At 44.1% G+C, this 26,544-nt stretch overlaps 1 protein-coding gene across 6 annotated transcripts in view; it reads left to right on the top strand.

The window, feature by feature from the left end:
- KCNMA1 (potassium calcium-activated channel subfamily M alpha 1) overlaps positions 1-26,544 on the top strand; it is a 766,236-nt gene that overhangs the window by 433,247 nt on the left and 306,445 nt on the right. For all 6 annotated transcript variants that reach the window (XM_058299114.2, XM_071215879.1, XM_058299113.2 and 3 more), the window contains 2 exons: positions 14,672-14,765; positions 15,602-15,713. In XM_058299114.2, the coding sequence (XP_058155097.1) occupies positions 14,672-14,765; positions 15,602-15,713 (206 nt within the window). The remainder of the gene's footprint in view (positions 1-14,671; positions 14,766-15,601; positions 15,714-26,544) is intronic.

The following is a 26,544-nucleotide window of genomic DNA, read 5'->3' as shown; positions in this document are numbered from 1 at the left end:
AGCGGAGGCACAGAGAGGTCAGGTAACTTGTCCTACATCTTATAAGATGGTCAGTAGAATTCTGAAGCAAGATACTCTTGCTTAGCTACTGCTAGAAATTAAAATTTAAATAGACTTCTCTATTAAACCGCAAACCACTCAAGAGAAAGAACCATATGTTATTGAATGTTATGTCGACAATACTAATACAGCACTGTCGCATAAGAATCTCGGAGGTAGTTTTTGAATGTATGTACAAACTACTTCCTCTATTTCTGTTCAAAAAATATAATCCTTTTGAAAGCATGCCGTTCACCTTGAGCCTTAAGGTTTCTCATCTGTAAGAGGGAATAAAGGTGATCCGCTGGAAGCAGTTGCATCTTGAGGCACGTGGGAGGTGGTGCTGGAGGAGGCTGTGTTTCCTTTCTTCCTGCATTTGCCCACACACTCAGGGGGTGTCTTGAGACCCGGTGGGAGTTTGGCTCTCACTGAGCATTCAAGGGCAAGACAGCACCCGGTTCATACAGGCGATAAGAAGGCTATGCTCTGGAGAATGTTTTAAGGAGTCATTTGTACACATGAGGGCTGCTTTCTCCCGCTCTTTACAGTCAGAGCCAAGAGGGAGGAATCGTGAGTTGGGACTAGACTACAGCATGCTTTGAGCTGTGTTCAGAGATCACAAGAGGCAGAAAGGGGAGGAAAAAAAGGAAGATGATGTTATATTAGATTAAGAGGCAGTTCACAGGAAAGCGGTGTTTAGATATCTGATGAAACCTTGACATTTGAAGGAAGCTGGGTAAGCTCCTGCCAAATGAGGAAGATTTTTATTCGTTTAAGAAGAAATTTAAACTTTAATTTTTATCTTATTTATGTATTTGCTGATCCATCTATTTTGACATTTTGATAAAAACCACCTCTGGAACTTGCACCTCTAACTAAAATTGCATTGAACGGTTGCTGTGTCTGTGGTGATCTCATGGTGTGACCTGCTGTGCCCGCTGAGATGAAGACAAGATGCCTCCAGTTGGCAGTGGGTTTAAACTCGGGTTTGTAGGTGGCTTTTAAGGAAGTAGTTGCATAAAAGCCTTGGAATTCAATATCTGTGAGCCCCTCGCCTGCCCTGATATCACCCTGGACTTTCCGTTCTTTTGGTGCCATGACACACCTTGGCGGTCTCCAGGTCTGTAACCTGAGTGTGAAGGATGTTGGTGCTTAACTGTCTCTTGTTTATCTGACCAGCCTCAGCTCTGCTTCCATAATGAACCGTAACCACAGGAAATCATGGTGTGTATCCACTTTGTAACTGATGCCTTGCTTCTCCTGAATTTTTAAAACATCTTAAAAAATTATGGTTGATGTTAAAAACTGGAACGATGAGGTTATTTGTTTAAGCAAACTACATTATAAAAATGCAAACATATGCAAGGACGACCAGGAAAGCCACCTCATCAGAGGAACAATCAGTTCCGTCCTCACCCTCCCTCCTCTGTCTCCTGGTCCCCAAAGCTGCCCCTTCTCGCGTGTGATGCCAGTGCTCCGTACAGTGTTCTGTTATAGTGGTCTGAACGTTTTTCTGCCCCTGTCTTTCATTGCTGAAGTAACTCACCTCTCTCATATCGACTCTTACCCAGGAGCCGCACAGCAGACTCTTTGATGTAGGTCTTTTCTGCATGGCAGCTAAGGCCAAGCTGTGGTTTTCATTGCATGATGCATCCCACCCTTTCGGTTGTTGCCTCAGGTTAACGAGACTCTTTTCCTGCACTGCCCATGCATGTTGGCGTGCTTTCCCTAATGGCCCTGGACATAGTGAGCATTGGATGCATGCATGGAATTGAAGCGGAGAGCATTCCAATACACTGAAGCACTGAGTTTTAGGACTCTCTTTGGATATCCTTGTGGGACCCCAATTTGTTGTAATACTACAAAGCCCACTCCTTCCCTTGAAAATGCAAGGCTAGAATGTTTGGGAAAAGTGAAATACATCTCATGTTTTTAGGCATATGCTGAACAAAGGCTAATGACAAGGAATTTAGAAGTTGGGGTCCAAGTGACAATGGGCAATCAGGCATATACATTCCCATCTTTTTTTTGGGTATGCTCAAAGCGATCAGTTTTGCAACGCCCCACTTTTTTTCTCTCTCTTTTTTTTAATGTTGCATTTAAAAAATATGAGGTCCCCATATACCCCCCAACCCCCACCCCACCCCACCCCTCCCACATCAACAACCCCCCTCATCATCGTGGGACATGCATTGCATTTGGTGAATACATTTTGGAGCACTGCTGCACAATATGGATAATGGTTTACATTGTAGTTTACACTCTCCCCCAGTCCACCCATGGGCCATGGCAGGACATACAATGTCCAGCATCTATCCCTGCGGTACCACCCAGGACAACTCCAAGTCCTGAAAATGTCCCCACATCACATCTCTCCTTCCCTTTCCCGAACCTCAGCAGTTACAGTGGCCACTTTCTCCACATCAATGCTATAATTTCTTCCATTACTAAACACAATAGTTTGATAGCAGAATATCAGTAAGTCCACTCTAATCCATACTCTATTCTTCCATCCTGTGGACCCTGGGATGGTTATGTCCACTCCACCTCTATATCACATCCTTTCAAACAATATTACTAGTTTGGTTTTGCTTAGATCTAATAAAGATATAAAATGTATATACTTTAAAAATCACTTCTAAGCTAAGTTCCCTGGGAAATACAATCATTGGCTTTTCTCAGTTTATTGTGTTTAGGAACACCATTAATCCAACTTTAAAAGATGTGAAATGGTAATGCTATAAGAAATATTGCATTTGTGGAAGCATGTTGGCGTTTCTTTCAGTGTTATTGATTAGCAGTTGTGATCATTATTTTCTCTCCTTGTTTGCTTTAGGGCTATGTAATGACTTTCTTTTAAAAGTGCTTTTCTTTTTCTTAACACATGTACTTCTTCCCTCTTTTTTTCTTTATTTTTTCAGGATGGATGTTTATAAAACATAGGCTTGCTAGGATATTTTCTTACTGGATTTTTAAATTATTTCACGTAAGAGGATACTTTCCATTTTAGACAAACTGTGATATAAATTGATATTGATGAATGATGGGCAGTACTACGCTTTGATTATCTTAGAGTTAAGAATACTTTCCTATAGAGAATTCCTGATGGCAAGAGCCCGTCAGTTCTAAAGCCCCTTAGACTGAAACTATGCACTAAGTTAGTCAGGAGGAAGCCAAAGTTGATGGCATCTCATCTTCTTTCTTTGGTTTAAAATCTCCCTCCTGGGTTGTAATTTCCCCATCGAGAGGGTTTAGTAGATTCAAGTTCTTTTCACACTCTTTCTTTTTTCCTACTCTATTAAACATATCCTTTTCACCCTATAGAAAATCCTTTGTCTAGAATTTCATAATGTATTCTTTTGGTGACCAGTAAAAAGTTCCTTTGGAAAGGAGCATTTTGTTTTCTGAGATGAGCTTGGCTGGAACAAGGCTGCAGACCTCTGCATGTTCTGACCGGTACATTGAAAGGAAGGCGCTTCACCAGCATTTTCTTCTGGGCATTTGCTAAACGAAGCATCTGAGCCTCCTTTGTGAGGTTCTTCAGCAAAGGGACTCTTTCCTCTTTCTCAGGAAAAAAACACAGTGCTTCCTGAAAAAGTGAAAAGATGTCTACATTCCAGCAGAGAGTGAGGGTACATTGGATCCATTCACGGAGACAAATGAGAAAATCCTAAGAAATCAGCTTCCTAGAGGTATCCCAGGTCCCTCACAGAGATGTTTTTACAGTGCTGGGGAAAACACCTCTAGTGAAATTCAAGGTTGTGGCTGTAGAATTAAAAAGGGAACTGCAGGAGGAAGAAAGAAAAAAGAAAGTTCACCCCAGCAAGCATGCGATTCATGCTATTCCTTTCTAAATTTGGATCCTAAAGTCAAGTGGATGCCACTGATACAGTGGAAAGAGCTGTTACTTCTGAGGCATGAGGAAGACAAAGTTGATTTTGATAAATAAATGGTTTCCAGTGCTAACCAGAAACAAATGGAAAAGAAAATGTGAAGGGAAAAATGGGCCAAGAGATGAGTTATTTTCCTGAAGTGGTTGAGAGGGAAATTAAGAGTGTGTACTTGAAGATATGATTGCCTAGTCATAGGATTTACAAGCTATTACCACTTAATGATGACACTTTGTTTCTAAAGGTAACTTGCTACAGCTAATTTTCCCTGGTATGACGGTCTCTCCTGCTCAGGTTGCTTCTAGGACATTCCTAAGCCCTGACTCCTGCCTTGTACCCAGCAGACTCATGACTTCTAATCAGCACCATCTCAGCCTCTGCTTTTTGGCTGTGAGGCTGCTGGGCTCTCAACAAAATTCCTAAATAGGAATACTTACAAAACTCCCATGCTTCAGCTGTCAGCTAAAGGCAGAGCTAAGACCCAGCTCTTTTATTTCCTTGTGCAATAAAGGTATAATTGTTTTCTATGCCAGAAGTGTGGAAGACTTGTACCAGGTCTTTTACTGCGTCTTCTTGAAAAAAAAAATCCTCAACAGAAAAACAACCTCGGGGTGTCAGAAACACAGCTGTCATAATTATCCTTTAGCATCACATATAAATTCATGTGTAACTTTGAACAAACACCAGTGTCCTCATGGTGAATATGTGTTTTAGGTGACAATGTTTTCTGTTCTTCAAAGTGCAGCAGCACATAAATGGAACAGTTGTTTTGTTGCGTATTTGTTCCCTGGATGCTGTTAGGCCTCCTAAAAACAGTATCAGGCAGCTCTTCAGGGTTGGTACCCTTTGTTGGTGCAGCCCTTTGGATGAGACCACGGATGGAATTGTGTGCCATTCTGCCTGGCTGCATGGGTGGCTGGGAGACAGGAGGTTGAAAGTGTGGAAGGTCTCTCAGGCCGCTGGCAGAGCATCAGAATTCACCGAAGAGAACATGGCAGAGATCTTTGACCCACGTGCCCATTTCCCTGACCTGATTAGACTGCCAGCCTGGGACCTGAAACAGGTAGAGACCCTTAGCCAGGATACATTCCCAAGGCCAGGCTGTCCAGATCTGAGAGGATTATGTTCAAACCAGGGAGGAGGACAAGGGAAAGGAGCACAGGCCCTGATCCAAGTAGGAGGTAGTTGAGGTAACCAGGAAGTGCCCGGAAGAGACCGAGATAAACATCTGGAGAAGGAGGCCCAAACAGAAGAGCTCTGGTCTGTAACCAATAGCAGCTCAAAGGGGTCTCTGGCTCTGTGAAAGACTGCTCAACCCCACCTGCTCAACTCCGCCCTGATGGGCTAGGCTTCTTATATAGACAGCTGCAGCTTTTTCTTATCAGCCTCTGCCCTTCTCTCTACTATTAGTGTAGCTTCTCCTTTTGGGAGGATGCTGAAGTGCCTGGTAATTGGGTCCAAGGCTTGTGCCTTGTTGCTCTCTCATTCCAAAATGGGGAAACCAGGCAATTGCCCCTCAATGTCTAGGAGCTGACTATTGGTTCTCCCTGTTTTGAGATGATTGTTTGGGGGCCTTTTCACACAGGCATAGGTAACATTGAATATCTAGCAAAAAGTCAGCAGAGGCAGAACGTCGTGGCTGGAGGAATCACCCCGTCTTATTTCTCCATAAGCCTGGAGAGGACCGTGGCTCCAGAGATCAAAGGCGCCTCTCCCACGTGGCACACTTTTGTGTCTGGGTCCCCTGCTGTACACTGAAAGTTGGATATTCTTCCTTCTCCTTTCTTCTCCCCATTTAAAATCACCTGAGATACAGAATGAGCCACTTACGTCCTGATATGTTCCTTTGGAATCTTTTCCAATGGAGAAGGAAAAAGTTTCTTTTACCTGACTCCTACTAGACCAGCAGTCCTGAGAGAGTCAAGGCCACAACCCAAGAAGAGGAGTGGCTAAGGGTAGATTGTTTTTTCTCCCTCACCCAGGCTGTCCAGTTTTGTGGATGGTCTCAGGGCTGGGTACTTGAGCTTTTGGAGGGCAGTGCATTCATGTGTGCTCATGTGTGTGAGTCCATCCACATTCACAATCCCATGCTTATACATCCTTAACCTTGCCCTTGAGGAACTCCTAACCTGTTTCATGTGGTGTGCATGTGTGTGTGTACATACACATTAAGTACTATTTGAATCATTGAGTCCACCATGTCCCTCTACGAGATAAACAAGAATTTCCTAAAGAAGAGATGGCTAGAATCAGTGGAGGTGGCAGAATGAGAGCTTGAGAATTGGTCATTAATGAATCCTCAGACAGTTTAGTGAAAACCAAAGCAAGCAACGCTCATTTGGCAAGACTGTTTTATGTAGCAGCTTAATTCTGATTTATTACATAAAAGTTGCTGGCAAATATGAGCACTAATTCAACTCTGATAACAACTGTGATTGAAATAATTGTAGTCTGTAGACAAGCTTGAGAAAACAAGCATTAGTGGGTAGGTTGTCTTGGACATCATTCCAAGAGTCCAACAGTGAAGAAATACATAATCTTAACGGAAGTAGAATTGGAAGAGATGTTTAGAGGACATGACTGATTTATCCTCCTGCCTTTCCTCCAGATCTGCTCTAAGCCAAGGAGGCAAATAAAACTCTGGAGTACGAGAACACACCACCTCCTGTGGTCACGCAGAATGACTGACTCTTGGCGCCCTCTGTCAAGAAATCTTGGTTAATTATTTAGTATTTATGAGACTGTGCAGTCGTCTTCATAGAAATATAATTTCCCAGTGTTTTTCCTATAACATCTAATTTTGGTGCTCTAATGTATAGAATCAAACCAGATGTTAGTGGAATCTTCTTCTCACATTGGCTCACTATACATTCTACTGGGCATTCAAATCAAAACCTGATAAAGAGCCCATAAAACACATTCAAATGGAAAAATAAAATGTAGAAATAATTTATTCTATCAGTTTTGTTCAATTGGAGCAAAATGCCTTTTGGGAACATTTTTTTAGAAATGGTTCTTGCTATCATTATTGTTATTCCCTTAGTTTTAAAAAACAGCTCTCACTTATTGAGTGCTTAGTTTATACCAGATACTGTGCTAAATGCTTTACTTACAGTATCTGATTTAATCCTTACAACGTTCTTTGAAACTTTTGATGCAAGTTTACATAGGAGAGAACCAAGGCTTCGAGAGGTCCAATAATTTGCACTAGATCATACAGCTAGGAGGCCATAGAGCAGGGATTTTAACTCTTCCATCAAACTCCAAAACCACCTAACTGCTTAGTGCTCTCAAGGTTGATTTGTAATGCCACATTTCGCTTTTGATTTCCTTCTCTGGGTGCATTAGTAAATGAAAAGATATGAAATAAAGGATACTGAAATCTTGAGAGAAAATTTTGGAGAGTTCCATAAGAAAGTGTCAGAGACTCTACCATCAGAGTCTCATGAAACAAATGAGCTGTGTGTTTCACTGAGAAACCTAGTGTGAAAGGAACTGACATATTTATTCTCTCCAGCAGCAATCTGTGTCATTTTCTTTGTCTCCTAGAAGAATGATTCATTCTTAGGACCAGTTGTTCAGGCAGACACTCTGAGCCATACACCTGCTCTGTGTCTACTACTGTCATTGACCCAGGATTCCCATATCACTCAAAGCTCAAGAAAGCAGAGCAAATAAGAATCTAAAGAGGACTTAAGATTTATATCTCACCCCTCCATATGTTTCAATTCATTTCAGCGAGGTCCTAATAAGGCTTATGTTTGTGACTCTCGGGTCATATCTCATCAGTGGAGCAGAGGCATAATTAGAAGGCTGCTGCTGTCAGAAACTTAATAGATTTATTGATACAAACCTATGACTGAGGACCTCCCCTCAAAGCCATTTGACAAACTGGGTTGAGCTCATGATAGATCGATATTACATAATAATGAAAAGCATTTGCTACTCACATTAGAACCCTTTCACGGCCCAGGAAATGTGTTTTAAAATAAAACAAGGGGTCCATCTGATGTGATTGTCATTGGTACTGATAAATAAATGAACACAAGCTGTCAAGGAGAACAGTGTTATAGAAGGTGACTAACCGAAGAAGTCCTAGGTTAGAGTCACAATGCAGCTCAATAGAAGAGGCTTGATGCTTTTTGGTAAAACTAATCAAAGCTACACAACTTATTGAATATATGCCCTGTCCTGTGTAAACACCCAAAGCACCAAGATGGGAAAGATAAACTCTTAAGTACATAGCTCTGACCTGTCATTAAAGTGTGGGCACTGAGAAAGCAAAAAAGATAGAAAGCTTTCGACTTGGCATCTTGGAGACATTCCTAACGTGCCCAGTTTAGAAGACAATGTTCTAATGTGTCTTATATTATTGCTTTCTTTGCTTTCTCAATGATTAATTAGTATCATTTTATTAGCACTAAACCTAATACTGTTATTAGCTTACAAGATATTTTCCTGAGACCTAAAATTGTATGAATGATATTGATTTTTTAATTTGGAGTTTATCGCAAAGACATGCCTCCCTTTTAAAATTAATTGGTCTCATAACATCCTGTTAGGTAGGTGCCTTTATTCTTATTTTGTAGGCAGGAAAACCAAGGCATTTATTTTATCTGGTATATCCAGACATTACATGGAAAACACCAAATCACTTAGATCTACTCCCTGTTGGTTGTAGATGATGCTCCAGAGAACCTGTATCTATACGATGTCATCATTTTTCTCTGTTTTGATTTATCGGCATGGGATGCAAAGCTTATTGTCTAGGCCAGAATTAGAAGTGTTCAAAGTATCTAAATATTATCAGCCATCAGTATGTTCCTCCTTGTTCCCCTGGTAAGAGAGGGGAAGGGAAAATGGGACGGCTGAGGTTAATCCATTTTTAAGCAGATGGACAGCTGGGAGTTATTTCTCTTTTAGCAGAGAACTTCCCCTTAGCAGATGGGTCAGTCTCCATGCCGCTGCTACCACCAGGGCTCCAGGGAGGACTTCTGGGGATTAGAGTGTCCCACGTGACAGTCTTGACAAGGCAAGTTGAAGTACAGGTTGGACATGTCAGCTTCCTCTGAATTTTCCCAGACCATCCGTCATGCACATAGTATTTTCTATGGGAGTCTTGCCTCTGCCATGAATCAGTCAACCCCCAGTGTTTTCCCATAAGTTCAGAGTCAGGCTCTGTGGATAGCAGAGACTGTGTGTTACCTGCTTCTTCCTCTCCAACGGTTGAGGTTGTGATCCCTCCGAGGAGGTGAGGTGATAAGAGCAGGGAGACAGTGGGTCTCTGTCCCATCCCCACCACTTAGCTATAGGATCTTGGGCAGGTTTCTGAGCCTCAGCAACTATGTCAGTAAAATGAGGGAATAACCAAAAAAATCTAATTTTAATAGTCATGTTATCGAGATCAAATGGGACCATATTTAATATATGTAAGTGTTGTAGGCCTATTTAATTGCCAGGTGTTGTTTTTTGGAATTGAGTGAGGATCAGCATTATGGTACAGTTTAGAATTCCTTGCTCCTAATAATATAGGCATTCAGAGAAGGGAGAGGTCAGGAAGATCATGAAGAATTTCCTGAACCGAGCCTTGTGGTGGGCCTTGAAGGACGCCTAACATTTGAACACAAAGACGGGGGGACATTTGAAGAAACCACAGCAAAAGCAAATACTTAGAATAGGGAATACCCATCGTGAAATAATGACGGCACCAGCGGCATGGTAGCCTAGGGTTTGGATTGACGCATTAGAGGATCAAGTTGGAGGTGGAGGGAGAGGATAGGTTTTGGAGGTCCTTCACAGCCAGGCTCAGATCTGATGCATGAGGCAGGAGGGAGCTGTGGTGATGGATGAAGGATGCCTTTTAATTAAATTAATCTGGCAACATTGCAGAGGGGAGACTAGAAGAGCCTGGAATCGTGAAGCTTATTTCATTGATTCATGCCTGAGGTGCTCTGGGTTTGAACTCTGGTGGTCCCTAATCCTGGTGGGAATGGACAGGGCTCCAGTCAATTTAAAAAGGGATGAGCTGCAGGAGTGAGGAGAATTTGAATGCTGGCCATTATTTCACCAAGGGCTGTTTTCTTTGTCAGCTAGTCCTTTCTCTCTCATGTGGTTATTTATTAAATCACTCCTGGATTTTTTTGTTGTTGTTCCTAAGCTGCTTAACATTTCTCTAAAACTTATGAATGACTGACGGTCTCCATAACCCCTCCCCATTGAGACTTCATTATTTTCCTTTTCATCTTCAACTAAAAATGTGTTCAGCTGGCACTCTTTGATTGTTAATTGGAAAGTCACTGGTGAAGCCTGAGCCTGCTCAGTGGCATGGTAATTACTTCCCTGTATCTTCCTAATTTTTTTTTTCTGGCTCACATCTGAAACTGAAAATATCTGTTTAGCTCCCCGCCCCCCCCCCCCCACCTCAGCAATTAGTTAAGTGCTATGCAGCTGGTTATCTGGGGTGGGCTCAAATGCTTAATCATCTCCGTTCTGGTCTGAATGGGAATCTTCTCAAGCAGCAACACCTGCAGTTAGGATGCAGTTGCAAGGAAATTCTTTTGCAGCAGTTGTTCTCAAAGTGTGGGCCCTGGACCCTGGACGAGTAGCATCAGCATTACCTGGGAAACTGTTAGAAAAGCAAATTATCAGGTCCCCACCCCAGACCCAATAAATCAGAAACTCCAGGCATGAGGCCCAGCAATCTGTTTTAACAAGGTGTCCAGGTGCATGCTGGAGATAGACAACAGCTGTCCTAGAGAACCGTCTTCAGAGGCTGGGCAGCCAGAGTCGGAGAAATGGGAAAACAGTCTTTGGGAAGTGCCCGGTCAGCTTAGAGGCTGAGAAGAGAAGGGCATTACTTCCCTCTTGGAGATGACGCAGACATACAGGGGAACTAGAAGTGAGACTTTTGTCCTTTGAAAGGAACCCTAGGTTGCTATGTGCTTTGGAAAGTTGAATTTTCAAGTCAGTCTTGAGTAAGGACTCTAGAATCTTCATGCTCAGGGGTCTTCGTTGGATAGCATACTGTTAAATAGATGAATAATAAAGAGAGAGATTTTCCCTTTTGGATGAGTGTTGTTTCCCTGTGTACAGAAATCTAATACAGAGACTGTTTATTTCAAGAAGAAATAGGAGTTTATATTTCACCCTCTAACCTATGATGATGAGTGACCCCATCAGAAGCAGTTCTTTCTTCAGGTTCTTTTGAAGGTGCCCCAATTGTAGAGTCCTGGGCAAAACACTCAATTTGCCTAAGATTTTGGAATCACACTTGATTTCCATGGCCTATGGAGACTGGGAATGAAAATAGTCAACTTACCAAGTATCTCTATTTACTAGCTAACCAAGAACAATTTAATGAAAGCCAGTAAACTCTTAGGGTCAGAACTAGTGTCTCACTGTCAGTTCTTAAAATGTCATTATTTATTTACTTTTCTGTTGGCAATGCATGTCCATATAAAGCCTATTCTTATATAAGCATGCTTCCTCAGACAGGCAATCCAGATTTAAGTGTGTAATCCAGAGTCACTTTATTCATAGTTTAAAAATAGTTTTTTCTAGCTCTCAAGACTTCTGTGTATCTAGACCTAGGGGACACTTATTGTACACAAGAAGGAATAGGCATTTGTATTTCATTCTCCATCCTTAATAAGCATGGATCATTGAGATAAACTCCCTTAGGGGAGGAAATAAATGCTGGTCGATATGGCCATCCCTTTTGTTGTTGAATTATGCATTCTCATTTTATAAGATCAATGAACTTCTCCATGGGGTATCTCCATATGAGGAATGAAATGATGGGGCTTTGGATTCTATGCTCTGCGGCCTCTGATTGTGTGTGTCCAGGGACTAAAGGCACTTGTAGGATTTAGCTCAGAGGGGATCCTGATAAATAGTTCTCTCACCACTTGAGAAAGCTGGGCAGGATATTTCCGCTGGGGTTTTTATGCCACCGGGAGAGTGCTAAAAGGGACAGAAAACAGCCTCCCTGACCACTCACTGGCGGGGCCTGCTCCTCTTTTATTTTGTCCCAGAATTTCTTGCTTTCCTGCCCCCTCCACCTTATTGATGAACTTATATTATTTGGGAACTTTAGCCAGAGGAAAAGCCACCAGAAGCAGCATAACTGACCCCCTGTGTCATTTCAGCTGAAGGACTGAAGTGAAATGATTAAATCAATGGGTTCTAAATTTTTTGAAGGAAGGATTAGAAAGACATTTCGGGTTTCACCATGGTTCCCTGTCAAAGAGAGTTGTTCTCATCGAGGTTTATTTATTGACACAGCATGCTCTAGCTTAAAGCCCTCTCCTTGTTGCCATTGGGTCTGGGCAGTTTGTATTCAAAGGAGGCAAGACGCAGAAATGACCAGGGAGGGAAAGAACAATGGAAAGAAGCTGCTGCAGCCCGATTCCTTGTGCTCCTTTGAACATCTGCTTACCTCTCTGTTGGGCCACCTCCTGAAGGACATTGAGCTAACATCTCTGTGCCCACCTATTCCATTCCCTTCCATAGCCTAGCAAATACTTTTTTTTGGCTAGATATATTTTAAGGTTACCACCAAATGAACCACAGAGGTCATGAAATTAACAAGAGCTGGAGAACTCATGGTACCCCAAAATACGCCGCCACTAACTCTTGCGAGGACAACAGTAAAGTTATTGTGTGGCCTTGGTGAAGTGATAATGGTTTTTCCACGACAGACTTGGGAACAAAGGCCCGCTCTCTGTCCCCTTGACCTTGTATGCATCAGTCTTGAATACCAATTTGTAACGCACTTCTCAGTCACCCAAGGGAACACATGGGTGCCTAACCTACCCTTGCTTGTGCTCCTTTATACATGTGTGCACACACACATCCAATTTCTTTTCCAGTAGCACATCATGCCAGTGGCTTCCCAAACATAGAGCTGCTTTGTCTTCAGATACCTTGGACTGTACAATGGATTTCTGGTCAAACCAGCCCATGTGCTCCCTCACTGCAACTGCAGTGGCAAGGAACTTTGGCACCTTGCATACTTCATGCATCTGGTTCTTGAAAAAAAACCACCACCATGTCCTGGGCATTGCAGAAAAGTTACTCATTAATCCTAGGCCTGGCCTTTCCTTTTGCCATTAATTTTGGTATCTGTAGGAAAGCAAGCAAAGAACAGTGGTAGGCCATGCTGAGTTTTTTCTTGTTCCTGCCTCCTTATAGCATTCACGAGCCCAACGAACCACATTCTGGACTGTATTTCCCCTCATTTCCTCACCCTAGCGAAGACCTGATGGTTGAGATTTGCTTTGTAAAAACATCTGTTTTTCAGTGTTTGTTTTTTGTTCCGTCCGCTTAGTCTGTAAATGCTAACATAGGTTCCTTGTAGTGCTTGTGCGGAGGTTTTTCCACGTCTTTGTGATTGGGGAGATGACAAAGGGCATGTGTGACTTGTATTAGAGATGAAGAATGGGTAAATCCGATGCATGCAACCCGACTGGAGAGTCGCACAGCCTTACCATGCCTCGCAGTGGCCCCCGCACCCCTTTATACTGCACAGATTCCTGCCTGTCAACCAAACGAGCATCGTCCTTATAGAAGTACAACTATACCAACTGGTATTGCAGACAGCGATTTCCAAAGTGGCCACACTGGGAACCCCTCTGTCCTCCTTGTCCCAGCTCACTCGCTTGGCACCTGACGTCCACGTTGCTGCCCATCTGGGAAAGTATCGAGCTTCTTCCCAGGCGCCCTCCCCTTTTTCCCACCTCACCTTCTTCAAGATCCTGCTCTGGGTATTCCTCTTTGCTTACGGGTAATAGTATACTGTGGCTTTTCATTCACGGCTTTGAGATGCTTATGAGGCTTTCCTGCTTCCCACCCAGCCCGAACTTTGGGACTTTTCACACCCTGATCCCCTGATCAGCATTGATGCAGGAAAGCCCAGGGAAGCCATATACCAGTTTGTATAGTAGTGCCCTTTTGAACTGCTTACTCTTAAACAAAATAAAGTGTGCTGGGGGGGTTTGCATTGGCTGCTTGACTCACACAAAGCCAATTAACCTGCATGCCAGAAAAGAAAAAAGGAAAAATTAACCCTTAGAGTACTGCTTCAAATTCCTCAATATTTTGGTTTAATGGTCTTGAATTTTGCCAGGTGGGCTACGCTTCTTTCCCCAGATTAGAGTGCTGCACATTAAGTCCATACCTAGTCTAGTGAGAACATCAAGCAGGACCCTGTCCTGCACAGCCTCTGTCAGATGCTCCTGGGTCCTCTATTAATCAATTGGTTGCTTTAAAAAGGTCTAAAACATAGCCACTGTGTTGAGTTAAAAATGGGTTCCATTACCAAGGTGCTGGAGAGTGGGGGGACCTGCTTTGAGCCTTGGTGGGGTCCTCTAAAAGAGTCAGTTCTTTAAGGGTTAATATGAATTTAAGGATTTCAGTGGTCTCTCCCGCTTGCCCTTTCTCCTAGGTATCTGCATGATCCTCTTTAGAGTCTTAGCTCAACTATTGAATGATGATAAAAATAAGAGATACTTACATATAAATTACAGAAAATAAACAAATGGAAACCAAAAGACTGAATGGTTGAATGGAAAGACCCCTTGGCAATGCTTGCTTGATTATCACAGGGGGTAGACAGATTAAATGTTTTATTTTACGAACACTCATTTTGTCCTCTACCCCAAGCACCGCTACTTCTCAGCATTGTAGAAGCCTTGACCATGCTTTTCATTTACCTCTTGCCTTTTTTTCTTCCTGTCTAATAGCCCAATAGAATCCTGCCAGAATTTCTACAAAGATTTCACATTACAGATCGACATGGCTTTCAACGTGTTCTTCCTTCTCTACTTTGGCTTGCGGGTAAGTTGAAGATTTTGCAAGGATCACGATGGGGCACGGAAGTCTTGTACTCAAGGGTCAACCCTCCCCCCGCCCCATCAGTATCCGCTCTTGCAGTCAAGGTAGAGTCCATGTTTTCTAGAAGCATACCTGCATTCTGATTTCCAGGATGAGAGAGCCCTTTCCTTAGCCATACATTTTCTGGAATGCATGTTAATTTTGTTTTAAAAGAGAGAAATAGGGGTTGAAATACCTATTATTCATTCACTGGCTGATGGTTTCTCAGTCCTCAATTCAGGGAGTGCATCGTTCCCTTAAATTAAATAGAATAAAAAAAAGACCTTCCATTCTTAAAATTTAGCCAAGCTTTTAAAGAGCAGATATAAGAGTAGAATCAGAGGTGTAGATTGGCCTAATTTGGGGCTTGAGTGATTTATACTAGTCCGTTAATGATGGTGCTATGCGGAATGCAGATTACTGGGGTGTGTGTGCATGTGAGAGAGAGAGAATGTGTAAACAGTGCTTTATATGCAGTTATATTTACATTAGAGATTCTAATAAAGGTGAGATCACTGCCTTCCCTGTGATGCTGTTGGAAACTACAGAAAAATACAATGCCTGATCTTTCTCCAAGGCTAACAGAACATATAGTCATGCTTGAAAGTAGGCTGTGTATCCAAATTAAAAGATAAGGATAGCATGTGATTGGTAAAGATCTGAGAAGGACAATAACATCTTCCTGCAGGCACCCACAAAAAGCCAAAACATACCCTGAAGGCAGAAGAGTGGTATAGATTTGATGCTGGCATCATGTGTCTCATTTTTTTCCCTCACTCTCCTTTCTTTTTTTCCTCCAGTTCATTGCAGCCAACGATAAGCTGTGGTTCTGGCTGGAAGTGAACTCTGTCGTAGATTTCTTCACAGTTCCCCCAGTGTTTGTGTCTGTGTACTTAAATAGAAGTTGGCTTGGTAAGTCCATCTCCCTTCTCTTTGCTGGGTCCTGGGCCATGGCTGAAATACAGCATCTAGGGTTGATCCGGTGGGGCTGTCCCTACGGAAAGGCAGTTGTGTGTGAGTCTCTTGGAGTGTTAGGAGTTGCTGGTGCCAGTTCTCTTTGGAGCAGCAGCCTGGAAGGACTTGCACATGTAGTGCTTCAGGTAGTGCAGCAGTCTCATTGTTCAAGTCCAGGGGTCATCACTGCCATGGCTGGGATCCTTCTTGGTTCTGCCAATTTTAATTCAGGAAACTAGAGTCAGGAATAAGAAATCTATGGGGATAAGACCACTTTCCAGGTGCCCCAGAAGGACTGCCCACCAAGGAGAGCTTCTTCCTGCTCCTTAGTTTTATGAAGACTGGGTCCAGCACGGTCTATTTATAGTTGAGCTCCCATATGGGGAAGGGCAAGGCAGAGCTCCTGGAGTCACCCCTCACCTTACAGGAGACTGAGCTCCCTTCTTGTGTGATGGGGAGATCTTCCGCTGGTGCTGTGCTCAGAACGTCACTTCCTGTATTGGCACTATGTCAATTGGCAGGAAAAGTAACTCACTCAGACAGTTGTGCCAGCCATGGGCTAAGAGAGGTGGCATCGGGTTCTCTTGGCTCCCTGAAGTCAGTGTGTTCCCACTGCCATTGGGTCTGTTAGGGAAGAAGGAAGGCTCAAATAGAACTTGGAGGACTATTTGGGGATTCTTTGCATTTTTACTCTTGAATTTTTTGACTCAAGGTATTTTTTTTCAAAGATCTATATATATATTATAATCAGTGAAAACATCCAAAAATGTATAAAGAACATATTATCTCTCCCCTCCATACCCATTGCTGCTTTTCCCCAAAGACCAATGTTACTCATGTAAGAGTGTCCTCATTTTCCTTTCATCTTCATTCTACCACCACGAGTGGCAGGGATTGGTGCATATAATCGTTGTAGAGGTGATGGGTTTTGTACAGAAAATTGTATCCAATGATATACATTACACTGCAATTCGTTGGTCTTACAATACATTATGGGCATCTCTTTAGCTTCATGATTCGTTTTATAGTAGTTGCATACAATTTCATGATTTGTTCATAGCATAGTTTATTAATCCTGGACCCCCTAATTGTCTTCTTTATCATCTTTTTCCCACTATAAGCAGTGGTTTAATAAAGATCTTCATTCATCTATTTCTATGGGCAGTTTCAGGTTCTTGGAATAGGCATGGCTGGAACAAAGATATGTGTGTATCGGTTTGCTCAGATATAGATGATAACATTCCAAAAGTGTTGTTTTTGGAACAGTAACCACTATCATTATGTCTCAGTGTCCTTGCTAGTACCATGAACTTGTCATGCACCTAGAGTAAGGAGTTTAAAAGAAAAGCATCTTTTCTATATAGTGTATGTGATAATCACACATATCCATATCTAATAAGGATTCTATTTTCCACTAGTTTTCTCAGAATTATTTTCACTTGCTCAGTGGAAACATTTTCATCTTTGATCTGAGACCTGCTTGCTCAGATTGGGTTTTCTAGCCAGTGAGATGAGACTGTTAAAGCCATACCCAAATCTAATAAGTGCAGGTGGAACTTAAATGTGCCCCCTCAGAGCCCAGGAGAGCCTGCCCATGGGGGCCGGTGGGCCTGAGGGTCCCAGCAGGCCTGGCGGTCCCAGCTCCCTCGGCTAAGGGTGACCTGGCTTTGTGACCTTGGAGAACTCCCTTTTCTCCTTAGACAAGTTGTTCTCTAAGGTTCTTTCAGTTCAGAACTCTCTAAACTCTTGTGTCATTCATGGGCAGTTTGGGCTCTGAGTTGTTGGGGAAGGACTGGGAAGTTAACAAAATCAAGTTACCAATATCCCTGAATCTAAACTATGGATGGGCTGTAAACCGGAGCTGTTCTAGAGCATCCTGTTGCTGAGAGTTCAGACACATACCATGTGTATGCCCAGTGCATATGTGTACCCCAACCAGGAAACACACGGATGGAGGGGGCAGGGTGCGAGGCTGCTGCCTCCTTGCCCTGGCTCTGCTATAATCACTCTGTGCACTTGGATTTTCTGGAGGTCCGTTTTTCCATGTGAAAAAGTAGAGGTTGAATTATATTACCTTCCAGTCCTCACATTTTATTTCCTGCTGACTGTCCATTCTCTCCCTGTCCCTTGTGGTTGTGGATAACTGAAAGAGGCCCCTTCCTGGCTGTGGTGGAGAACATGCCGCCACCTCCTTGAGCAGGTCCCACCTCGGGGAAAGCTGTGGAGCTAAGTCTCCTTATGGTCAGCAAAATGTTCCCAAAAGTGTCCCAGTGCCAGGAGCTGTTGGATGCTTTTCAATCCCTGCTTTTTCATCAATTTGATCCTAATTTTTGGAGATGTGATCTGGTCTAGAGAAAATTGATCAGACCAAATAGAAAAGAAAATAGATGAGGTTAAACTGAATTTCTGATAAGATCTTTTTTTTTTTAATAAAGATGTTTCTCTCCCCTTCCCCCCACCCACCCCCTGTTGTCTACTCCCTGTGTCCTTTTGCTGTGTTCTTCTGCATTTGCTTACATTATCAGGCGCACTGGGAAACTGCATCTCTTTTCTTTTTTGTTGTGTCATCTTGCTGAGCCAGCTCTCCATGTGTGCAGTGCCACTGCTGGGCGGGCTGCACTTTTTTCACGCAGGGCAGCTCTCCTTGCAGGGTGAATACCTTGTGCGTGGGGCATCCCTATGCAGGGGCACCCCTGTGTGGCATGGCACTCCTTGCATGAGGCAGCACTGCACGTGGGCCAGCTCACCACACGGGTCAGGAGGCCCTAGGGATCAAAGCCTGGACTCTCCATATGGTAGACAGATGCCCTATCAGTTGAGCCATATCTGTTTCCCAAGATACATCTTTACATCAACTGTGGTTACTCTTCAAAAGAAATATGTTCCGAAAACTTGCTTCAATGTATTAATTAAACAATATTCATTGAGGACCTACTGTGTGCTGGGTACTAATCCAGATGATGGAAACAAAATGAGTAAGGTAAAGTCCTTCCTTCTTACATTTCAGTGAGAGGAAAGAGAAAGAATCAATAAACCTAAGAAATAAGTAAACTGTGTAGTATGTTAGAAGGCATAAGAGCTACTGAAACAGGAAACACAGACTGATAACTTTTGGGCCATAAAATAGTAACAAATAACTTTCTCCCCTTGTAGGAGAAGGCATCTTTTAAAGAAATACTTTTTGTTGTGTGATAACTAAGCCCTTCAGGTGAGATCCCGAACTGGTCTACCTGTTGTAGACAAGAATTCAGTATAAAAATATTTCAGGGAAGTTCCTGTGTCTGATTTAATACATGGCTTATTACATCATGAAACAATTATTGCACTGATGAGCTGCCAGAGATGAAATGAGCATTCCCATGAGGTGTGACTTAGAAAGTAGAAGGAATAACCCCATTAAATGGTCATTCCAGGAGTATTACTCTTCTCTCAGAAAATGAAAAGATGCTGCTTTTACTGGCTGAGGTTTGGGATAAGGCACAGGAAGCTGACCATCTATCCTAATTCTCCTGCACAATTTTCCTGAACCCCACCGAGGGGTATAGCTGGCACCGTTTGGGGTATAAAAAAACAACAAATGCCAGGTACTTGACCTTCCCTTTCACAGAGCACAACCCAGTATGGCCTGGAACACCAGGCCTGATATATTATCGTTAATAACAAATTACTGTTTCTATATGAACGCATGTTCCATAGTGTAATTTACTTTCTTGTATAGATCATCTTAGCACATTCAACAGTATATTAGTAACAGCTAGTAGCTATTCAGGTACTGCTAGGTGCTGGACACCCTGCTGAGCAGAGATGAACACGCTTCATCCTCAGAGCAAACCTTCAAGGTAGGAATTATTTGCTCCATTTTACAGATAAGGAAAGTGAGGCTCAGAGAGGCTAAGTCGCTTGTCCAAAGGCAAACAGCTTGGTAGACATAGAAGGGGCAGTGTACCCCAGTTTCCACCTGACTTTAAGTCCTTACTCATACCCTGCTCTTCTGCTTCCGTTTGCATCGTCGGATGATTTTAGGTTTTGCGAACCGGGTTGGGTATGACTGAACCGATTGTGCTCCTTGTGTTGGCATCCCGCCATCTCCTCTTACTGCTGAAGGGCTTTGTGTGAGGCAGGGAAGGAGGAGAAGAGACCTTATTTAAGCATGCGCGTGCCAGTGTCTCCTCTTTTCTTTCTCACTCTTCCTTGCCCTCATCCAGTTTCTAGAACTGCCGCGAGGATCAAGGAAACACGGCGCGCTAGTGCAGTACTTCCTGCATCCCAGGGTAGCTGAGCGGTTTGGGGGTCTGCCCTGCTCCATCTGGGAAAGAGTTGGCAGCTCCAGCACCCAGGGGGGAGGAAGGGCCAAGCTCTGGGCGCGGCCACATCCATTCCCATCTTCGCTCAGCCACCGACTCGTGGGTCACCGTTGAACAAGCGCACCTGCCTCAGGTGCCATCTCCTCACCTGGACGATGGGGAATATAACCGCACCCACTTCACAGGATCACAGTGGGGTTCCCATAAAGCACCTACTAAGACTTACGAAAAGCTTAACGAGCAGAAGCCATTATTATCCCCAGGCTCTCTTTCAATCTAGCTTCTATAATATCTTAAAGCACCAAGGGAGAAAACAAACCAGAATGGAACAAAAAACACGCCAGTGGGATGTGAGGACATCCACCTCGGCAGACAGCAAGTCGCTGCTTATTTTAATTCCTGTTCCCACGCACGAAATTATTCATTTTTGTTTTCCCTCACAAAATCTTCATCCTACTTCACTAAAATAACGTTACCTTGAAATGAGAGCTGTATCTTAATTTGAGACCTAAATAGCACCCCTCTCGGGACAAGTCTCTTGTCTGTCTCCTTCTTTTGGGAGATCTACCCCCCAGGTGGGTTAAAAGACTGTGCCTCCTTAGTCTGTTTGTGTGTTCTTGTGGAGAGTCATTTTGTGGGGTTAAAAAAGAAAAAATAGGGAAAAAAACACTAAATGACACTCCCTGGGCAGTTGCCTCTGGTTTTTACGGCGCGCCTACCGTGTGCTCGGCACCGGGGTAAGAGCCACCCTCTTTCCTAGTTTTACTATGATGCCCCTCCTCTTACTGATGAAACTAGGGTCTGGTAAGGAGCCTCTGTCATTGGCACCATGGTTGGAAAGCTGTAAACCTGGTTCTCGTCTCTGCCTTTGACCTATAATTCTCTGGCATATGAGCTTGGCCAGAAAATAGAAAAACGGTTTAGTGTCCCATCATGAGGCAATTTAAGTGATCCAGGGTATCTGCTTATAAATATATGCCTTATCAGTCCCTTTGTGTGTCAAGAAGGTGATAAAAACAGGAAATTTTTTTTTTTTTTAAGAAGGACAGGCCCTTAAAACAACAACAAGAAAGCTCACAACAAAGTTCCTGTCCCAGACCAAGGTTTCAATGGAACCAAAATAAACACACATGCATCAACAGCAGGTAACACCACTCAGTGTATAATTAAGCCCGAGACGGTGAGGTACTGGCTGTAAGGGCTGTGGGAGCTCAGGAGGAGGCAGGAGGCTCCGGCGAGAGGGTGGCGCTGAGCCGGGGCTGACTCACGACGTGTGCGCAGGCAGAGTGGGAGGAAGCGAGCACGTCTGAGAGGAGAGAAGCATGCGGAGCAGGGAGGATGGCATTTGCCCGGGATGAGACCCTCCCACCTAAGGGTGTGCCGAGGCAGTCTCCTCATACCCTGCAAGAGGGGTGTATTAGCTTCGTACTGCTGCAGTAACAAGTGACCATGACCTTAGTGGCTTAAAACACCATCCATTTACTCTCTTGTTCTTGTGGAGCTTCGAAGTCCAACACTCGTCTCGCCGGGCTGAGGCCAAGGTGTCGGCTGGGCTCTGTTCCTTTCGGGAGCTCTAGGGAAGACCCAACTCCCTGTCTCTTCCAGCTTCTAGAGGCCACCTTCATTCCTTGGCTTGTGGCCTGCAAAGCGAGCAACAGTGGACAGAGTCCTTTGCACATAGCATTACTTTGACCTTGATTTTGCCCTCACTTCTCTCTCTGATTCTCCCCTTCTGTTTCTTTTCCCCACTTTTCAGGGCCTTTTTGATGACTTTGGGCTCACTTGGGTAATCCAAAATAATCTTAACTCAAGGCCAGCTGATTAGCAACCTTCATTTCCCATTGGTATGTAACCTAACATTCACGGGATTTGGGAATTAGGACATGGACACCTTTTTTTCTTGGTGGTGGGGGTGATAAGTGCCATTATTCTGTCTACCACGATAGATACTAGTACCGTTCCCATTATTCTAAAGAGGAAACAGGCTCAGGGGGGCTAAACACCTTGCTCCAACTCAGGAAGAGTTAAAGCTGAAATCGGCGTCCCTGTTTAGATCTGCCGGTGGCTCTATAAATCCTAGGGTAAAAGTCCGAAAGAGGGCATTTCGCGGTCTGACTCAGCCTTGCCTATTGTACTTCACTGTGGGGAAGGTCCTTTTGGGGGCTTGAGACACACCTCAGCCCTTGGAGTGGTTTTCTTTTCTTTCCAGGGGAACAGGTGAATTACTCGACAGACTTGCCTGTTACCTTTTATCTATTGTGATTAAGCAAGTCACGGGGAGGTCTGTGCACCCCTTCCTGTGTTGCTGCAACCTTAGGAAATGCGTTAGGTCTGCATGTCCCCTGCTTAAAAGCCTTCTTTCCTGTAAAATCATGCTTTTTTTGCTTTTTTGGAGTTACTTAAAAGAGCAGGGCACCAAATGAGGGGAAAGTACAGTGCATGGGGTCAGAACACCATTTTGGTCCCCCCATCAGGGGCTTGGCTTGGGACCTGGCCTGCTGCCCACCCCCTTCTGTTGAGCATCTGCCCCCAGGGCCTTGAAGAGCCTTCGGGGTGAGAGTGACGGGCCTTTGATGAATACCAAGACGTAGCATGCACTGTTCTCTGCATTTGATAAGAATAACAGGAGTGGAAGCTTTTGGCTGGTCTCATATTCCTGACATCAGTAATTCTCGGCATATTGCAGTTTTGTTTTGTTTTTTAAAGCACAGTTTGGCCAGAGTGTAGGCAGCGCCCGGTTGGCAGCCCCCAGCACTCAGCCCTTGCTCCTGGCTCCCCTTTCTCTTAGGCTTTGTGCTCCCGCTCCTCCAGGCTGCCTGTCCCCCCCGGAGCCCAGCCCTGCTGCTGCTTTCCCTGGCCTGTGTCAGGAGCTTCTCCCGCCTCTGCTGGTTAAAGGCCCACTCACCTTTAAGCCCGGCTCTAACTCCGTCTCCCACCTGAAACTTTCCCGTTGGCGCAGTTGGAATGAGTCCCTCCCTCGCCTTGTGCCCTTTGCTCTTGGTGATCCTGACTGGAAGAGCTGTAGAAAGAGTCTGCTTGGTGCTGTCAGGTTTGACTGTGAGCTCCATGGCAACAAGGTAGCAGAGACCCCGGCCGCCTGGTCTTTCCAGACCCGAGTGTCCAGCTAGTGTCTGCTTTATAATCGTTTGTGCTTGCTGAATGAATACATGAGTCCTCTTTTAATAATGATAATGATTAACCACTGCTGATGGCTTAATAAGAGCCAGGCCCTGTGCTCATCATCTCTATTAATATTCACAGCAAGAACTAAAGCCTCTCGGTCTGATTTAAAAGGCAGGCTACTGAGCTTCAGGGCCTAGGTAACTTTCCCAGGTAGCGATCGGGAGGATCCAGGACTCATCCCAGGTTGGTGCGATTCTGGAGCCCGTGATTTTGAAAGTACTCGGCCAGTGGTTCTCAAAGTGGGGTTCCTGGGGCCAACAGCATCAGTGTTACCTGGGAACTTGCTAGAAATGCAGATTCTCAGGCCCCGTCCCAGACCCCTTGCATCAGAAGCTCGTGCATGTGTTTTTACCAGTGCTCCTGCTGATTCTGATGCTAGCTCAATTTTGAGAACCACTGTCCTAGGATATGCTGCAGGGGCTCTCCAGTTTGGCTGCACGTGAGAGTCCCTTGGAGAGCTGTTAGAATTCTCCATGTCCAGGCCCAACCTATGCTCAATTAAATGGGACCTGGATCAGCATTGTTCTTTTTTTAGCTTTCCCTGCTTGCTTCTATGAGCAGCAAAGCTGAGAACCCCTTGTCTGTATCGTCCCTGTGAATGTTGAATTAGGTCCTCCCTGGAAGGGTGCTTCAGTGTGCACGGGGAGCACCGGGAGAGGTTATTGGCACCCAGTGCCTGCCTTGGAAGGTCTGGGGTGGGATCCGAAGACCCTGTGTTTCTACAAGCTTCCTGGTGATACTGATACCACGATCTTGGGGGCTGCGTCTTCCAAGTCCAGACTGTGTGGTCCAATATGGTAGCCACAAGCGCGACTGTTTAAATATAATTAAATTAAAAGTGAATGAAATAAAAAATTCAGCTCCGCAGTCACACTAACCTCATTTCAAGTGCTCAGTGGCCCCCCGTGGCTGGGGGCTCCTGCCCTGGACGGTGCAGAGAGAACGTTTCCGGCGCTACTGCTCTAGAGCTCAAGTCTTGTAAACATGATGACATTTCACCTTTTGTACTTCTGGGATGCTCTGCACACAGTGGGCGCTTAACAAATGTTTAGTGATATGATTTTTGGAAGAAAGATTGATGGTACTAGTCTATATCTAAAATGGGTTCTTAACAAGGGGTCCGTGACCTTGAGTTGAAATTCAAAAAAGCATTATTCTTGTGGGCACTTATTGGTGTGGGTGTGAGATAGTATTAAATAATACACAGGACAGTAAGGGGTCCGTGGTTTTCAGCTGACTGGCAAAGGGATTTCTGGAACAAAAAGCTTAAGAACTCCTGATCTAAAGGAAGTAAATAACTAGCTTGAACGGATGCTAGAAAAATAGTTAAGTTGTCAAAAGGAAAAATCCTTTGCTGCCCCTCCAAATTGAATTTAAACACGCTTAAGTCCTCGGTAGGCAGAAAAGCGTGAGAGAGACGGTGGACCTGTCTTCAGCCTCCACTTCTTCCCCAAATCCAGACCCTTCACACCCTCTCTTAGAAGCTGTTCAGCCTATTTCGCGCTGAAGGGAAAGGCCTCTGGCTCCCCCTAGAGGACGGCTCTGGAATTTGCCGGATGAGCGTGGCATTAAGTGGGAAGGGAAGAAAGGGCGAACTGGCTGGTCCTCAGGCGGCAGCGTGCGGTTAGCAGAGGAGGGGTAGGCTCACGCTGCACGCCCATAAACTGCTTGGCGTCAGAGACCTCGACTCTCCACCGCTCTGAGCAGGCACAGCCCCCTCCCTCTGCGCTGGGGGGCGGCTCCGTTGGTCTCGGTTGCCACAGAGCCCAAGGTGTGAGAGCCCCACCTGCTGCACCCCGGAGGGGCTCGAACGTCACCTCTGACATCCGCATTGTCTGAAACCCAAAGCCTTCCAAGTAAGGCCTCCCTGGGGTCAGTGGTTCTATTTTAAAAATCAAGGAAAAAAGTTAAAAACAGTGACTAAAAGAACAAGTATGGCTTCCCCTCTTGGGGCTGGGTGTCTTTAAGAGAGGCAGGGGTGTTGGGGGAGCACTGAAGGAGAAAACGTGTTTCTATAACCAGAGTGAAGTCGGACCTGGTCATAGTATATGCACATATGCGTGTATACATATGTATGTATGTATGTGTATATGCATATGTGTATAAAATATAAAATATCTCAGCTCAACCTCCTGTTTTACAGATGGGGAGACTGAGGCTTGAGAGGTTAAGTAACTTGCTGAGAGTCACATAGAAAGTGGCAGAACCAGGCTTTGAATCCAGGCTTGCACTGGATTCTGCCGTCTCCCAAGCTATAAACTTGTCTAGCCCGTAGAGTTCCATTTGTTTTTGTTTTTTTGAGGTTGAATAGTTTTTCCAATCAGATCAAATACTAAATACATCTTCCTTTATGCTTTGGTCCCCTGACAAAAGGTAGAGAGTCTCCCTAACAGGATTTCACTGGTATACCTAGAGGAGAAAGGAAATTAAGAAGAAAAATATCTGTCTATTTTTTTTTAATTGAGGTAATAAAATTTCTATAACTTACTAAACTCTAAACTACCTCACTTTTACTTTTCCCTTGCCCAGTCTTCTGACCTTTTTGATTTATTTTCTATAAATAGCCATGTCAATAAAAATAATCCATATTGTTATAGTCAGTCCATTTTGAAATAGTATCATTTTAGACATTATGGGCTCCACTTTTTGCCTGAGCTTATCTTGGGGGCAGGTTAGGGGGGTAAAAACTGAATGGCTCAATGTATCGTGGGAATAGCAATGAGACGGAATTGCTGTAGTGTGGCAAGAGAAATGATTTCGTTAAGTTCTGTCCCTGTGATTGGGCTCTGAAGAAGGCAGTCCCAGTAAAGCGTAATGCTAAAAGTCTGGATATATTTCAGGGAGCTGATTGCCGTTCTGAACGGTAGCTGAAACTGCTGGTAGAGAAATTATTTCCCTCTAAAAGATTTCCAATTGTGTTCCCTTGATATTGCTTTGTCAGGCACATGCTTTAAATAAGTTGCCCTCCATAGGTAGCAGAGATTCTAAATCCTCATTGACTTGCACGGCTCTGTTATATGCCAAATTGGAAATAACATCCGAAAATGAATGTCTTCAAGGAACAAATTCAACAGTAGGTGTGCGTAGATGCCAAAACCTCTCCAGATGGCTGTACTTCATCTGGGGTATTATTGGAACAGCCTCCGCGTGCAACCTAAATCTCTAGGACTAGGCATATATTTACCTTAGCATCGTCTTCAAAAAATAGAAGCTTTGATTCTTTTCGATGAAATCAGGGCTGTGAGGGATTGACCTGACTAGCAGATCACGTAGAGAGAAGATAAACACTGGAGAGTCTCTGA

Source organism: Dasypus novemcinctus, chromosome 6 (genome assembly GCF_030445035.2).
Source record: "Dasypus novemcinctus isolate mDasNov1 chromosome 6, mDasNov1.1.hap2, whole genome shotgun sequence".
NCBI classification, from domain to species: Eukaryota; Metazoa; Chordata; class Mammalia; order Cingulata; family Dasypodidae; genus Dasypus; species Dasypus novemcinctus.
Note: the sequence above shows the minus strand (reverse complement) of the source record. Positions and strands in the feature narration are given on the sequence as shown.